This window comes from Homarus americanus, unplaced genomic scaffold, assembly GCF_018991925.1.
Source record: "Homarus americanus isolate GMGI-L3 unplaced genomic scaffold, GMGI_Hamer_2.0 scaffold11022, whole genome shotgun sequence".
Taxonomy (NCBI): domain Eukaryota; kingdom Metazoa; phylum Arthropoda; class Malacostraca; order Decapoda; family Nephropidae; genus Homarus; species Homarus americanus.
Window position 1 is genome coordinate 15,365,760 of NW_024737068.1, and position 16,960 is coordinate 15,382,719.

General features: G+C 37.3%; 1 protein-coding gene across 1 annotated transcript in view; it reads right to left on the bottom strand.

Annotated features, from left to right (window-relative positions):
- LOC121872849 (serine/threonine-protein phosphatase 6 regulatory subunit 3-B-like) overlaps positions 1–16,960 on the bottom strand; it is an 80,933-nt gene that overhangs the window by 51,134 nt on the left and 12,839 nt on the right. The window contains exons 4-8 of the mRNA XM_042375899.1: positions 16,078–16,260; positions 14,718–14,808; positions 7,496–7,666; positions 5,546–5,718; positions 65–296 (exon numbers count right to left, since the gene is read on the bottom strand). Of these exons, the coding sequence (XP_042231833.1) occupies positions 65–296; positions 5,546–5,718; positions 7,496–7,666; positions 14,718–14,808; positions 16,078–16,260 (850 nt within the window). The remainder of the gene's footprint in view (positions 1–64; positions 297–5,545; positions 5,719–7,495; positions 7,667–14,717; positions 14,809–16,077; positions 16,261–16,960) is intronic.

Here is a 16,960-nt window from a genome sequence, read left to right on the forward strand (position 1 = left end):
GCTGTTCCTGCTGCTGCTGCTGCTGCTGCTGCTGCTGCTGCTGCTGCTGCTGTTGTTGATGCTGCTGTTGATGCTGCTGTTGATGCTGCTGTTCCTGCTGCTGCTGTTCCTGCTGCTGTAATTGTAATTGCTGCTGTTGTTGTTGCTGTTGTTGTTGTTGTTGCTCTTGCTGCTGTGCTTGTTGGTGTGTTCGGGCAGCTAGTAGCGTTAGCAAAATGTTGATGACATGAGAAAGAGACGACTCATTGCGCTCTTCATGAAGAAGCAGGTCCAGCAATTTGTTTATAGTTTCTTCACTACAAAGGAAAATTATGTATTCTTTAGTGAAGTTTCTTAATGAATTACAGTAACAGTATTCAACAATATTTGCTACAGTACAATACTCCTGCAGGCTGACCCCAACCATACAGCGTATGGTGGTGGCCACAACTACAGCGTATGGTGGTGGCCACAACTACAGCGTATGGTGGTGGCCACAACTACAGCATATGGTGGTGGCCACAACTACAGCGTATGGTGGTGGCCACAACTACAGCATTTGGTGGTGGCCACAACTACAGCGTATGGTGGTGGCCACAACTACAGCGTATGGTGGTGGCCACAACTACAGCGTATGGTGGTGGCCACAACTACAGCGTATGGTGGTGGCCACAACTACAGTGTATGGTGGTGGCCACAACTACAGCGTATGGTGGTGGCCACAACTATTGTATGGTGGTGGCCACAACTATTGTGTATGGTGGCCACAAGTAGAATAAAGTACAATACTACATAAGTAGCCTCCTCTCTTACAAGGCGTGAGAAAAATTGTGTTGTACTGTACTGTACAGTACTGTACAGTACCAAAATATAATTAAAAAATAATAAAATTACATTTTCATATAAATAATAACTCAATCCCGATATGTATCATAAAAAAAAAATGTTACTGTAAAAAAATTAAGAGCGCCTTGCACAGAGAAGCTGCCTTGCTAATGAATGGTAAACAACATTCGGAGCTTGGCGGGCCTTTTGTTTTCACGCATCTGGAACAGGAGACAAACTTTCTCAGGTTTCTTACAGCATTTTTGCATCCCTATTCAACATGAGCAAGAGAGCAAGTGATGGTAGTGTTGGTTCAAAAGCTATTAGAAAGTGTATAAGCTTAGCCGAGAAACTAGATGTGTTAAAACGATATGAAAAAAGTGAGGGGTCTGTGGATATTATATGGAGCAAGCAATGAACACATTTTCTGCAGTGGATCCATTAACAGAACAAAGCATTAAAATTTAAATAAACGCAAACGAGAAAAGAAAGCAGCTGTGCAAGGTTCTTTCGACAGCTTTATTATTCAAAGGCCTAAGCCATCAACTTCAGCTATACCATCAAATTCAGCATCATAAGCAGCTTCAACATCAACTTCAGGTTCAGTAACAGCTTTATGGAAAACTACAGCTTCAGCCAGAGTTGAACCTACAGCTTCAGCCAGAGTTGAACCTGATGACTTCGTCATCTGAGTCAAAACTCGCACAATATTCATTGGCTGTCCTTACGTTTTAGACTTTACCACCATTGGCGGGTAGAATTTTTGTTTTACATTCGTAAATATTATTTAAAATACACTATAGATGAACAGTAAATAAGTGTTGCTTTCATATTCATTTGTAGAGAAATGACGATATGTTTTCACATGTATGCACTTACTGTTCATACGTTGGCGTTCCCAATCGTCTCGCCTTATTTCTTTACCATTAGTGGTTACGTAGCTACTTTATTAATATTAAATAACATTACTTAAAACATACATACAGATATTGAAGTTTTTTTAAATTAAATTCACTACAGCTACAACCAAGGTCTTATTTTCTTCAGTTTCTTATGTAGAACCATTGTCACTCACGAAAACAATGCCATCTTGTCTCCTCGTGTGTGTTTTAATATTCTATGTATTATTAATTAATTGCATTGTTCATTTAACATATACATTTGGGTCTCACTTTACGCGGTTAATGTAACCCACAGGGTACCGCGGAAAGTGAGAAACGCCTAAAGTGAATAACATAACATATGGGATTAAATGAAATAGAGACCGGCTGACCCCCAAACTCCACTTTTTCCGACACAATACCTATGTTCTAGTAAAAATAACATCTAAATTTTATGATGGTACATGCACACAATTAATACTTAAGAGAAATAGAGAAATACAGTTGCCAAGTTAATGTCCATTCAAATAATGGACTCAACTCCCTCCCCCTCTTCTCACACTACACTCGCTGGCTCTTCCCTTTCTGATAAATTTTGGGGGGAAAACCACTAGATTTTAAGGTATAGTAATAAATAATACCTCAAACTAAAGTTAGGATAATATAATTGGCATTGCTGGATTCCTGGTAAGACCAGGAATATTTTGAATATAAATGTCATATATTTAGCACAAAAGATAACATATTTACTCAGAATAAACATTAGATCTAAAATTTGTATGTCTAGTGCAAAATCTATGATGTTTATATTCAAAATGATCATCAAATTGTAAGAATTCCACAATGTAAATTATATTCTGGCCGGGTAATTTGTATGAATTTTATGAGCTAAAACAAATATCTTCAGTTAATAAAAAAAAAATATTCTTCACACCATGCCAGATGGTTGGTCGGTCCCTCCCTCCCCCCCACCAACCCTCCCTACCAGATAAATGTGTGGGAAAACCAGAATGTTTACCTTTTTAGTAATAAATAATACCTCAGACTAAAGTTAGGATAATATAATTGACATTGCTGGATTCCTTGTAAGACCAGGAATATTTTGAATATAAATGTCATATATTTTGCACAAAAGATAACATATTTACTCAGAGTAAACATTAGATCTAAAATTTGTATGTCTAATGCAAAATCTATGATGTTTATATTTAAAATGATCATCAAATTGTAAGAATTCCAGCAACATAAATTATATTCTGGCCGGATAATTTGTATGAATTTTATGAGCTAAATAAAAAAATTGTACTTCACCCGTGTAAAGGGGTACACGCACCGCGGAATGTGAGCATCCTGGGTTCTGGCAGGGCACCACGTAAACGTGGAAACGCGGAATGTGGGACCACGTAAAGTGAGGGTTGACTGTATTAACATTGATTCAATCAAATACATATTCAGTAATAAACAATAATGAATCTTTTGTACATATTCTTAAAAAGATAAATGACGCGGTATCCTTAAATGTGCATGTATATGTTGGCGTTCCCAATCCATCTCTTTTTTTTTTCTTTACCATTAGTGGTTAGCTACTTTTATTGTTCCATTTATTAACATTAAATAATATTACTTAAAACACACATATTTATTTTTTTACATTAATTTTACTACAGCTACAACCAGGGTCATATTTTCTTCATTTTCTCGTGTAGAACTATCGTCCAGGACTCCCGGCTGTAAACACAAACAAAAACAACGGCGTCACATCTCCTCTTGTGTGACCACATTATTATTCATTTACTGTACAGTCGGCCCTTAACATACGCGGGTTTAGCATTCACAGATTTGCAAATACGAGGATTGCCCCGCCGGAGGAATATTCTGTACATTGAAGTAATTGAAGTACATTCAAATCGCACCCCATTCAACTCGCAGCGGCACCGAACACGGGACACCGCCTGCTCCCGCAACCTCACACACACACACGCATAGCTCTCCCTCACTCAGTCAGTCTCGCTGTAACCACGCTTGCGTTGACATCAGCATTGTAGTTGCAAAAATATTACATTTCCGTGAATGTATTATATCAAGCACAGTATGAATAAAATATCACTAATATAAGAGTATTTTAACCGAAAACTACTAAAAAAATGAGTAACATATCTTGAACATCGGAAGGTTAGGTAAAGTCTTTTGTTTTCATGTAGTTTATCCTAATTTACATCGAAATGCATTACGTTTCAGCAAAACTACTATTTATTTCTGAGAATATGGAAATGTAATATTTTGCTGAAATGATGTACGTATTACAGTGGAAAGTGGGATAAAATTGTGACAAAAGCAATGACTTTCTCTTTCTTTCGTTCAAAAGATGTTACTGTAATCGCTTTTCGAATGGTTTTCAGTTGTGGGATTATAAGGCTAATGATAGGATAGAATATTATTGTAATACAGTACGTACGAGTACAACAGTTTTTTAACTGAAAACCATTCGAAAAGCGATTACGGTAAAATCTTTTGAATAACGAAAGAAAGCGAAAGTCATTGTTTTCGTCATGATTTTATCCCACTTTCCACTGTAATATGTACGTCATTCCAGCAAAAATATTATATTTCCATATTTATTTCTGAGAATACGTATATTCATTCGGTCACAGTTAAGGTAAAATATACTTGTGATGTAATATTTTCATGAAAATACAGTATCGTAGTTTTCTTTTGTTTCAAATTTAATTTAAAAAGATTGATGTTTCAAATGTAATGAACAAAAATTTGTGTCCAGTATCTATAAATAAACTTTAATAAATGAATACTTTATGTTTTACATCGTCCTGTGCTACCATACCATGGATTTGGCTACTTTGGGCTAGCTATGATGACACAAGAGATCTGCCCTGGCAACTGTACCGACACTCACAGCTGGTGGTGTGTTGGTGCGTCGTTCCCATTGTTTACTGGTAGTTACTGGTAATATTTTTCAACCTAACGAAACTATTACCCGTTTAGAGGTCGACCCCCAATTTTTTGCCAAATAATTTGGTCTTAAAAACTCGAAACACACAGGTATCTACGGTAAATAAGGACATGGGGGGCCAGGGGTTCTTTTTTTGGGGGGCAGCAAAAATACGCAGATTTTTAACATCCACGGGTACAGTGGGGTATGCTATAACGAACGGATCCTACTACGAATATTCCTATAACGAACGGTTTTACCTATAAAATTGAGAATGCTATAACGAACGAAACTCCTACAACAAACATTATTTAAATTTTTTTTTTCTAATTTATTGTTTTTTATTACAAATATTAATGATATTCTTTATTTCAGGGGTTTAGATGCATATTTATGCACTTTTTTACAATTTTTACAATTTTATATTATATTTTTCAGTGTTAAGTGGTTGTATTTGGGGGCCTGGAACGGATTAATCCTATGACGAACGAATGCTATAACGAACAAGGTTCTAGAACCAATTAGATTCGTTATAGCATACCCCACTGTATCTCTGTTACGTAACCCCCGCGTATGTTAAGGGCCGACTGTATATTGTATAAGGTCATTCAGAAACATTTTTTAAAGAATATAGTTTGCAATTTTCATTAATTGTGTTGTTTTGGGGGAAAAGATGGTAAAAAGCCACACAAAAGATATGAAAAGGTCACACTTGGGAACGCATCTCATTATTAATGCTTTATTTTAATAGTAATTAATGATTCGCGATACGATGATTCACCTCACACTGCAATATTAGAAAACACATTAACGTCGTTATTCGAGGCTTTACTGTACAGTACTATACAGTACTGTATTGTACAGTTCCTGTTGCCTCACACAAACAATCAATAACAATCAAATGTCAACTCACCTTTCAAGGGTCAATAGGAGAGGATTACTTTGTGGATGGCCATCGTTACTGACGTCTCGGCAAGAGGTGCTAATCTCACAGAGAATATTGTCGGCACTTGAGTGTTCTTCGGGGTCAGCCTCTGGTGATAATCGGTCTACTAGTCGTTCTACCAGCTGACTCTCATTCAGCCACTGCATTATTAAAAAATTTATAAATGGTTTAAAATACAAACATTGTCAGATGAAAGTGCAAGATGGAAGGTCAATAAACCTATGGTAGAACCTTCATAAAGAATAAGTGTGGCTTCACATTATAAATGAAAATTATATTTTGTGTTGAAGGACAAAATGTATTACATACTGTACTGTACTCATCAGTGCCTTCAGTATAAGCTTCTCCACCATCACCTTTTGGTCCCAACACCATCCTACTCCAAGAATAAATTGTTCTTAATGAAGTGGTACATTGGTCACAAGCCCTTAATATTGTCTGTATTCTCGAGAATGGTTCAAACAGTCGATGTAGCCAAACCAGAACTACTGTACTAGTTACTTAGTGTTCACTCACCTCTACTTATCTTAGGACTGGTACAGTACAGTACAGTATTTTGACATCCATACTCATGCTTTTCTTGACTGCTTGGCCACATTATCACTGACAGGTTAGGTTATGAAGGCAGGTGCCACATGAGGTAGTGAAGTGGACTGGACAGTGGGTGAAGGAGGATATGTTATGTTGGTTTTATAATGTTGTTATGTTAAGTTGGTGTTATGATGTTATGTTATGAGAGTGGAGAACCTCTGTGAGAGTAAATAGTGAGGTGAAAGTAAGCATTATCATGATGTTAGAGAAACTAACTAAATATTCCAGGACTACTGTAGTTTGTTATAAGCTCGCAATGTTAATACCAAAATATTTTGAAGATATTGTAGACAATTGTTTGAAATGGAAGGATAGAATGGAGTGAAAGGGTAAGAGAGTGAACGTGGTAATGATAAGTGGTGTGGGAGAAGGATCCGTGGTGCGAAATGATTGTCTGCTGTCTGTAAGAAAGGGAGGAAGATGGATGCAAAAGAAGTGTTCTGTATGCATAGGTAACCATGTGACCACAGTAAGGCTGGAGAAATTCAATTTTAGGGATATATCCCTCGACTATGTTGATGAGTTCTGCTAACTGGGTGACATGATAAGTGCTGAAGCAAGCTCGGTTGTAAGAGCTTGAAGTGGCTGGAAGAAGTTTAGGGAGTTGTTGCTTTTATTGACAGTGTGAGAAACTTGGTGCTTAAAACATGGGCAGTTAAAGAGGAGGATATGTAGGTTTAAGTGAGCTGAAATGACAATGGTGAGATGGATGTGTAATGCCACAGTGAGAAATGGTAAACCCTGTTCAGAACTAAGACTGTGGCTGGGTTTTGAGAACATTGATCAAGTTTTACACTAAGGTAGGCTGAGATGATTCAGGCATGATAATAATAAATTAGTCAAGAAATACATAGATTTGAATGTAGAGGGGAGGGAAGGAGAGGTAGAAGATGACAGGAAGAGGTTGTGAGAAAACACCTCAGATAGAAGCAGATGAAGTAATAGGCTCCAGTCTAGACCGTGCCATCAGGTTATCCCAGCTGACCAATGCAAGTGTGGAAAATGGCCGTAAATTGATGATAATTATGACAATGAAATATCGGCCAAAAAAAAAAAAGTGCCATCAGTCTTTGTTTGAGAAAAGAATTCTTAATTACAATAAATGGTCAATACTACTGTACTTTGCATTTCTCCAAAGTCTAATGGAACAAGATCCTTCTCAAAATGTGTCACTAATCGCACCTTAAGCACATATAGCACACGGTTACAAAAGTAAATTATATGGGTAGTTAAATAAAACCTTTCTTCCTAAAAAAGCAATATCCACATGCGAATAGCATCTAAATGATTAATGAGCGGGTAATACTGTGGAGCAATGACACGCACCTGATGTACACTCTGTCGGATCTCGTCCTCCTCCACATTACAGATGAGTCTGAGGATCAAATCCATTATCGCTGAAGTTCCCACATGCTGCACAGCCAGCTCAACAAAATCACCTTTGGATTTTAAAAAGTCCAATACCTGGAAGCAAGTGAACTGATAGGAATACCAGTTCTAGAGAAGAGAAGAGAATACACTTTATAAGAATGTGTCAAGGTAAAGTTTATAGTCAGCTTTACAAGAGCAGACCTTCTTCCTTCACCAAACAAAAGATGCACTACAACTCACATATAGTACTGTACAGCATTACGTAACTGAGAACAATTCTACTAAAGAGCAACATATTTTGGTCTACAATGGAAATGATTAAGTAACTTGACACTTTAGCTGCACTAGTTACCTCACTAAACCATGACAATCAACAACTTCTTGGTCAATAATACTTGATCTCACTGATTTTTTAAATAAATAATGAACTACAAGCTAAAAGTAATTGAACAAAATTTTCTTAAAGTGAAAAGGAAATATTGAAAGTATTACCGAAGAGCACAGTACTAGCAGCCTTGGTCCAAGAGCATGACTACAATACAGCATAAACTAAAGAATTAGTCATTTTGAATTCTACAGTAAGTGATATCCTTCATTGTAAAGGAATGTAAGTTGACTACATAAGGAATACACCTGTACCATACAATATTACAAATGGTTATACAGTACAGTACAGTACAGTAAAGAGAAGAAGGCCTGTCTTGTCCTGTGCGAGTGGGAGGGCGAGAGTCTGACCAACATTAACAGCGGGCCATCTTACGCTCTGTACTCCAAGTCAGCCACAAGCCTTTCTTACACTTTCTATCCAACAACTGTGGTCTATCCTCTACCAAACAAGACTTTCCAAAACAACAAATGCAGTACAATGTAGAATTTTGTAGTTTATCATAATAGTCAATAGAAAGTGAACAATTACCTACAGTAGAGACCTGCTCAGGTGAGGTAAGGTTTTCCCTGACAAGTGAAGCCTTTACATGTACAATACAAAGATTGCCTCTAGGAAATATCTTGAAAGTAAGGTAATCGACCGCCTTAACATCATAATAAGACATTTGTTTATAATTTACATAACAATTCTATCCACAGGGGAAGGGGGGGGGGTGACCATTTGTTTACTGGTAATTTTTGGATAAATGGAAGCAAGAAAATTTCCTTCTTCCACAGCGAGCAAAGTATAGATGGAACACACCTGCAGTTCAGTATAGACAATGGTTACATTGCACTGGATTTTAATAATATTAATGTTTATAGGATTTGTCCACTGTTTTGATAAGAAATATTTAATGAATGTCAAAATGTATTCAACAGTAATGTATTACATGGAAGAGTTGTACAGAAAAAACTTGTATAATGTTACCAAATGCACCAACAGTACTGAACATATTTAACATTAAGACAATGTGACACACTATACTACAACTTATGAAGTGTCCACAGTTGTGAGATACACAAAACCTTTAGTAAGACACATTGCAAAGGTACGGTACACTCACACACCACAATATATAAATCACCAATGTTGTATATTTACACCACAAATTATTCTTATTTGAGGCAAGAGCTGAAAACTGTCAAGTCATGTAAACTATCCATTTTCTCAATCTCCTGTGAACTTACAACAATGTCTTGTATGGCTTATTATAGCAATACCCAACTGAACCTGATCAATTAAAAACTGAGGTGGAATATTTAAGAGGAAGCTAGAAATAAACCTTCTTACTGAACCAGCAATATATAGTCACAGAACTAAACAAGTAACTACTGACCTTCTGCCATTGGTGAATTACTGTACAGTGCAGTACCTACAGCCACACACATGACCTTCCACCACTTAATTCTTAAACAGGAATAATCCATTATAAATGGCACTTACAGTATTATTGAAGAGAATATACTACTGAAGGCATAAGAAGGAAATATGTATAAGAAAGATAATGATGGAGAGATGTGACAAAAGTAGCCTAGAGGACACATGGGTGGGGTAATAAAATGACAAATGTGTAGGTATACCTGGTCTGTCTGTCTCACTAATACTTCATACACCTTTCCATTCTACTTTTATACAACACAGTGGATACATGGTGTGCAGGTCAACACACACACACACATACCAGAAAGAACACTATCTTCTAACACCCACAGCTATAATGTACACGTAACCCCACACTTTTCAAGTTTGAAGATGTACACTATATAATCTTATGTTGATAACCACATGGAAAGAACTGTACTCACCCCTGAAGATGTGAATTACACGAAAGCGCTTGGGAAATTCGTGTTTTCTTCTTTCCTCGTGGTTATCAGCATATACCTGGATCACGCACAACTACGTACAGTGATTTACTTGCATATAATCTTAATGATCCATGTGTGAAGCTCATAAAACTCAACTTCACAATTGTGAGCAACACCAAATTCCTAATCACTCTCAGAGAACCTAACCTAACTTATCCCTCATGACAACACATTTGCCCAGTTTTCAGTAATATGCTTCTTTGCCAAATAACACAAAAGAGCACTGCCCAAATAAAAGAAGTCATTTAATAGAGTAACCACACGGGTAATGACAGGTTGTGAAGTTTCCAAACAATACATAATTCCCCCAGTACAGTAAACTGTAGCATTATCCTTCATACCACAGGACTTTGTAGCGGGTGGTTACCTGGACCATGTTTGAGGAGAGAAGTGTACAGTAGTCATCTACTGCTGTACAGTACTGTGTTTATTTCTTGTTAAACTTACTTTCATGACTTGTAAATACTGTATCAGTGGCAACCATCACCACTCACTCCCACCATTAATATTTAAACCAGATGTTGCTGTGTCATGAAGCAATAAAATTTGTTTCATCAGTTATTATCAGACTTATGATGGAGAGCAGCCAACACAAGACTTGTTGATCAACAAGGTGAAGGATAAATAATGGTGCCATGAACATTACCACTCTTCACTTGACACACAAATGAGGGTAAAAAAATTTAAACCACAACCACCACCCTAATTCACTCCATTATGCACAACACATGAGGTTATTTTTTCCTTCCCAAAATATACTGAGCCAGACATCACAACCCACACTTCCCAAATTCCTTTCACAATTTACACTGTACAATACAGTAATCAAGGTACAGTATAGGATTGTTTTGCTTTAAACAGAGTTGGCTGCTGATAGGTTTTTTTTTTTTTTTTAATTTTGGGAAGAAAGCTGACCACTTGTTGGAAATTCAAGCCCCTCAACTCCACCAGCAAAGAGTTAAAAAGTTTAATGAAATGTTGACAAAACTGGTGTGTGGATGAAGAGATGGGTGGATTGTTAGAACTACCGTACTGTATTTAGTTTTCAAAAAGAAACACAGTGAACAACGTCTGTTATTGAAAAAAAAAAAAAAAACATTGCACAAAGTAATCGAAAAGTTATGAAGTACCGCACTGCAAACACAACATGCAAAGTGAACTTAAGATCCAACTAGAAAATAATGGAGTTTAGTACAGGGAGATTCCAAGGTACTCTCTCCTCAATACACTCACTTGACACACTCTCCTCAATACACTCACTTGACACTCTCTCCTCAATACACTCACTTGACACACTCTCCTCAATACACTCACTTGACACTCTCCCCTCAATACACTCACTTGACACTCTCTCCTCAATACACTCACTTGACACTCTCTCCTCAATACACTCACTTGACACACTCTCCTCAATACACTCACTTGACACTCTCTCCTCAATACACTCACTTGACACTCTCTCCTCAATACACTCACTTGACACTCCCTCCTCAATAAGATACCGGTAAGTGAAAGAATCAAACAACATTTCTTTGTTTATCCATGAAACACTTTCCAATAAATGAAAACATTATACAGTACCGGTATTGTATTAAAAAAAAAAGTAATTTAACAGTTGTCAGTTGGAAAAGTAGAGAAATGTCAGTGTTTGTAGTGAAAATACAAGATTACCATAAACTGTGAAATCTGTACACGTAAGTAACAATTAGTGTTCTGCAAAAATTGCGTACATTAAAAAATGGATACAATTGCATTTTAGCAGAATAAGGAGTGTTTGTTAAATCAAGAAAGTGTTAACTCACCCAATACTGTGCTGTGCCAAGACTTAACTAAAGAGTTGCATGCTTTAAGACTGCCCAGCAACTGTGGTCTGGGGAACTACTCTTGTACTACTCTACACTCAACCCATTTTCTATCAACCTTAATATTAACACAAACTTCCATCTTATAAATTTACTCTACACTCTATGTATGTATGTACGTATAACTTAATAAAAGCAACCATTTTTACAGCACAAGATTCATACTGTACAGTATTATATAACACGGGTATACCTTTTTAACTCTGAATTATCATTAACAGAAATCAAATGGAATAAATTAATAAATGTTTGAAAATAAAGGAATAATAATGGATGCCTCTCGTGTAACGAGGATGGCCAGCCCAGGGGCCACCTAAGCGTGAATTTGTTTAAGGTGTAGAAGTTGTCGCCAACACAACAACCATGCCCTAAGTTAACGAGTTGCATGGCCCCAGTGTCAAGGAATAGTCCGAGAAGGCTGGACAACTCGCCAACTGCACTGGCTAACCATTACCCCGGAATACGATCCACAAATCGATTAACATCCAGGTCCCCAATTACTGCTGGGTAGACAGAGGCAAATGGTGTAAAGAAACTTACCCATAGTTTCACCCTGCCCGGGGATCAAACCCGGGTCCGCACACTTGCAAGGCAAGCATGCTAACCATTACACCACAGGTAGTGTAATGGAATAATACATCATTACTGGCTACCTATTGTTTACTATTTTCTCTAAGGTTCTGTGACATGAAACTATAATTCCTTTTGTTATTAACAGCAAATATAAGTGATCATTCCTATCACAAGAACCTCAACAACTAACTGCACACAAGTACAGTCTGTTACAATCAGTGTTGTCAATCCACCCTGTCCAAGTGGTGTGAACCCCAGGAGTACGCAGGGAGAGAGGGAGGACTGAAGCCGGTGGGTGGCGGGGGTTAAGGAGGGTCATAGTGTAGGGGTGATAGGCTGAAGCCTCTACATATTATGGTATCCGTTTACAACCAGTGCCCGGTGCTATCACCCCTGGAGTAAGTGACAGTTGCTTAGGTTTCGGCAGGAGGAGGAAAAGACACAAGGAATACAGCATGACCAGAGAATGGGGATAGTTTTGTTATTACAGTTGCTTATTATTTCATAAATTCTGGACAGTAAATATGAATAGAATGGTTCAGACCTGTAACACCAGCTAGGAATACCACCCTAATGTGCAGTAACACAGTCCACTCATACTTTGTGTTTTGTCCTACATACTTATATCCTTGCTTAATATATCCTGTATTGTAACTGCTCATGTAACTGCTTAATTCTCTCCCACCCCCCTACACTCTGACCCTCCTCAACCCCACCACCCACTGGTTCCAGTCACCCCCCCCCCCTCTTGTGCTCGTGAATGCTTCAGATTCAAGAGTCTATACTGGGGTTCATACCACATGGACAGGGTGGATTGACAACACTGGTTTTAACAGTTGGAAGCGGAAGAGGCTGTACAGTACAGTAGTCTAAATACAGTGGTGTATGCTATAACGAACGGATTCTACTACGAATATTCCTATAACGAACGGTTTTACCTATAAAATTGAGAATGCTATAACGAACACAACTCCTACAACGAACGCGGATGAATACGGGACTATTTCGTCTGGCGCATGAATATTGTTGTACCACGGCTCACAACAAGAGCGTCAGGCACCATATTGGTTCATTGTGTAGTCAGTGCATCACTGAACTTGTTGAAATTTCGTCTTTTGATGTGGAAATTCGTGTTATTTTTATAACTATTTAGTTATACAAGTGTACAATTGTAACAATGAATCGTCAAAAGCGAGTGAGAAAGCTAATAACCCTTGAAACTAAGAAAGAAATTATAAATAAACAGACAAAGTGCCTGTAAGACAGTCACCAAAGAGGGCTAGGAAGGATGACTCCTCTCCTTCCACCTCTTCTCCAGGGCTAGGAAGGGTGACTCCTCTCCTTCCACCTCTTCTCCATAATTCTCTCCTCCCCCCTCCTCCTCTGCCTCCTGTCCTGCATGCTAACAACACTAAAGTAAGATACAGTACCGTATTTTTTACAATTTCCACAGAATTTTTTCAGTGTTAAGTGGTCGTATTTGGGGGCCTGGAACGGATTAATCCTATAACGAACGAGGTTCTAGAACCAATTAGATTCGTTATAGCATACCCCACTATAATACTATGCCAACACTTTTATGTAGAAACTATCAGATATTTACTTACTATGTGTGTGGTACTGTTCTGCACCTGTATATTGTACAAAAGCTACAACTATATATAATAATTTGACAATAAGTCACAAAAAAAACTACAGTGAGATAAAAAGATGTATTTTGGAACCATGATTATCAGCAGCAACTTAATAAACAAGTTGCTGAACTAACTCAAATATGAAGCTTATGAGCTTCAGTTAATAACATGATTCTGGTCTCAAAACAGTGTACAAGGAACTGTATTAAAGAAGTGTTTTATATTACTGTACTGCTTTTGTCTTATGATAATTGAAACAATTATTATACCACATTAGTTCAATCCAAATTTATAGAGTAAAACTCGCCAAATTAACATTACACGGACAACCTTCATTTAAACTACAAAAATCAGCGTTAATGAAGAGCAATTTAAGTCAAGAGAATTTCAACATACTGTACTGTACTGTACATGAAATTATAATTCTACAACTTTGGGAGACTTACTGCTTTATATATTCAAAGATAAAACCATACTATTTTTTGCAATGAAAGATATACGGTACAAACTGCTTTACGCCCTACAGTGATAAACACGATGGCATATTCTCCCGCAAAAACTTCCCCACGATCACAAACACAATATTTCAGCCCATCAACACCTTTAATTTGACATGTTATACTTTCATTATTTACACTGATTTTGTATGACAGCTTAATACACAATATATACTTATAAATGCAAAGGAACTTAATAAAATAGTTTTATAATAATTGTATCCAACAGCACAAGTGGAAGTTGTGAGGTGTGGCATAAATAACATCCCCAGAGCCACAGTAGCGGTGTAGTGTTTCTCTGTAGGAACAAACTCACCTGTTCTGACCGCCTCTGTACCAACATGCCCAGAACTTTGGAGAAAAATGAAGCCAACAAAGGGTTAAGGGGTTTTTCTTTCTTGAGGAATCTGTAAGAAATGCAGAAATAAATTTGAACATCACATATTATGAGGTCTTTATATAAGTAAATAAGCAATGATATCGGAGAAATAAAATGTGTACTGTACTGTATTTCCAAGTTCATAACAGATCTCTCTCTATCTATCTCTCTCTCTCTCTCTCAAAACAACATGAGAGAGATGTTCACATGACCCAGCTCAGATATATAATGGAAAGAACCCAAGAACACTGTTACTTATGGCACAGTAAAGAGTACTGTACATCTCAATTCATATAATGAAAGACTGGTGGAGGACCTAACCAACAATGTGATCTGAGTAAACTGAAAAGATCTACCGGTTCCTTGTAAATCCAACATAAATATCAAAGCACTACTGTACTGTCAAATACCATGAAAGTACAGTGGTCCCTCGGGTAACGAACACAATTCGTTCCACAGAGTCGTTCTTTAACCGAATCCATTATTTCAATGCAATATTAGGTAATTGGTTCCAGCTCACAGAAAAGTACATATAAAGTATAAACAAAATGCAGTAAAGTACACTTACTTTGAGGTGTGTATGTAGAATGTTGCTGGATGATGATGGGAATTAGAAGTGGGGGGTGGAGGAGAAGAGAAGGAAGTGGGGATGGAGGGGAAATCGCCTTTCTTTGAACCCATGCTTGATGCAGTAATTTCACCAATAAAATTTTAAGTTCACAAGCTGTAATTACAGATTCTTTTATTTAAATCAACACTGCACTGTGCTATATATTATCAATATGTTAACTAAATTTCAGAATGATCAATAAATTTAATGTAAAAACGTAAAAATAATCTGTGTTCAAGAGAGCAACAAACATGATGTTTCCTCCACTGTAAACAAAGTCAAACTGATGCCTTGGCAGGTGAGTCAAGCAGCTGATGGGTGCACAAAATACTAGTTCCCTGTACTGCATATATTATCAATATGTTAAATAAATTTTAAAATAATAATTTTAATATAAAAAAATGCAAAAATATTAAAGAGCACAACACTTCTTGATATTTACTCCACTGGAAACAAATGTAAACATAGAACCAATTACTCTATTGGCGGACGATCAGCTGATGCTCACAACAAAACGTGTTTGTTGTAAGGACTTCGTTAATCGAAGTTCTGTTCGTTAACCGAGTTGAAGATCCTCATGGGAGCTAATTCGTTAACCGAAATTTCGTTAATCGAACCGTTTGTTAACCGAGGGACCACTGTATAAAGAACAATTGTAAGAAAAAAAGATGAAATGGAAACACTTACTTGTACAGAATATCGAGAAGGTTGGTAGATGCAACCAACTTGTCTATGATGGCTGGAACATCAGCTGTAAGTAACTCAGCAGCTAAGTTAGCATACTTGAATCTCATCTGCAACTCTCCATCCATGGCTGGCTCATTTACCACTAAACACACCAACTCATCAAGTATTTCTGCTCGAGTCAGACTGCAGAAAACAAAGGATTCAACAATTATATACTGTACTATACACTACTGCTGTGGTAGAAATGGGACTGGGGCAGTGCAGTGCATAGGTCGTGGAATGTACAGTATAACCTTAGATAACCGGAATCCACGGGGAACCGAGTGTGTCGGATAATCATTTTTTCCGGATGTTTGAGTTATTTTTATAAATATGCAGCTCAAACTCAAGTACTTCGTCAAAGTAAATATGCATCTCAAACTTAAGAACGTTGTAAATATATTCGTAAAGAAATAAAAGGGCTGCAGTATTCACTTATGTAGCACTGCAGTGGTATACGTGTGTGTCATCCAGGTGTACAATAGCAAATAAAGTTACTTGTTGAGCTGGAGTAAATACAGATACAGTAATCACTTACGTAGTTCACTAATTTTTTCAGGCTTGTTAAGTTCTTTAAACACTAAAGTTCCTTAAGATTACACTAGGGGCAATGTAATGACAGCACCCAGTATGTTTGGCCAACATGGAAGACTCACACAGCACCTTTAGTGGCCAGAAATGGAACTGCGGACAAAGTGGTGCCAAATTAAAAAAAAATTTCTTGATCTTTTAAATGTGATCAGACACTATTAACTGAAAATTTACCCAACCCTCCCCCCCAAAAAAATGCCGGTTGCTTGAGACTTCTGGAAGGTTAAATGCCGGATACCTGAAGTTATACTGT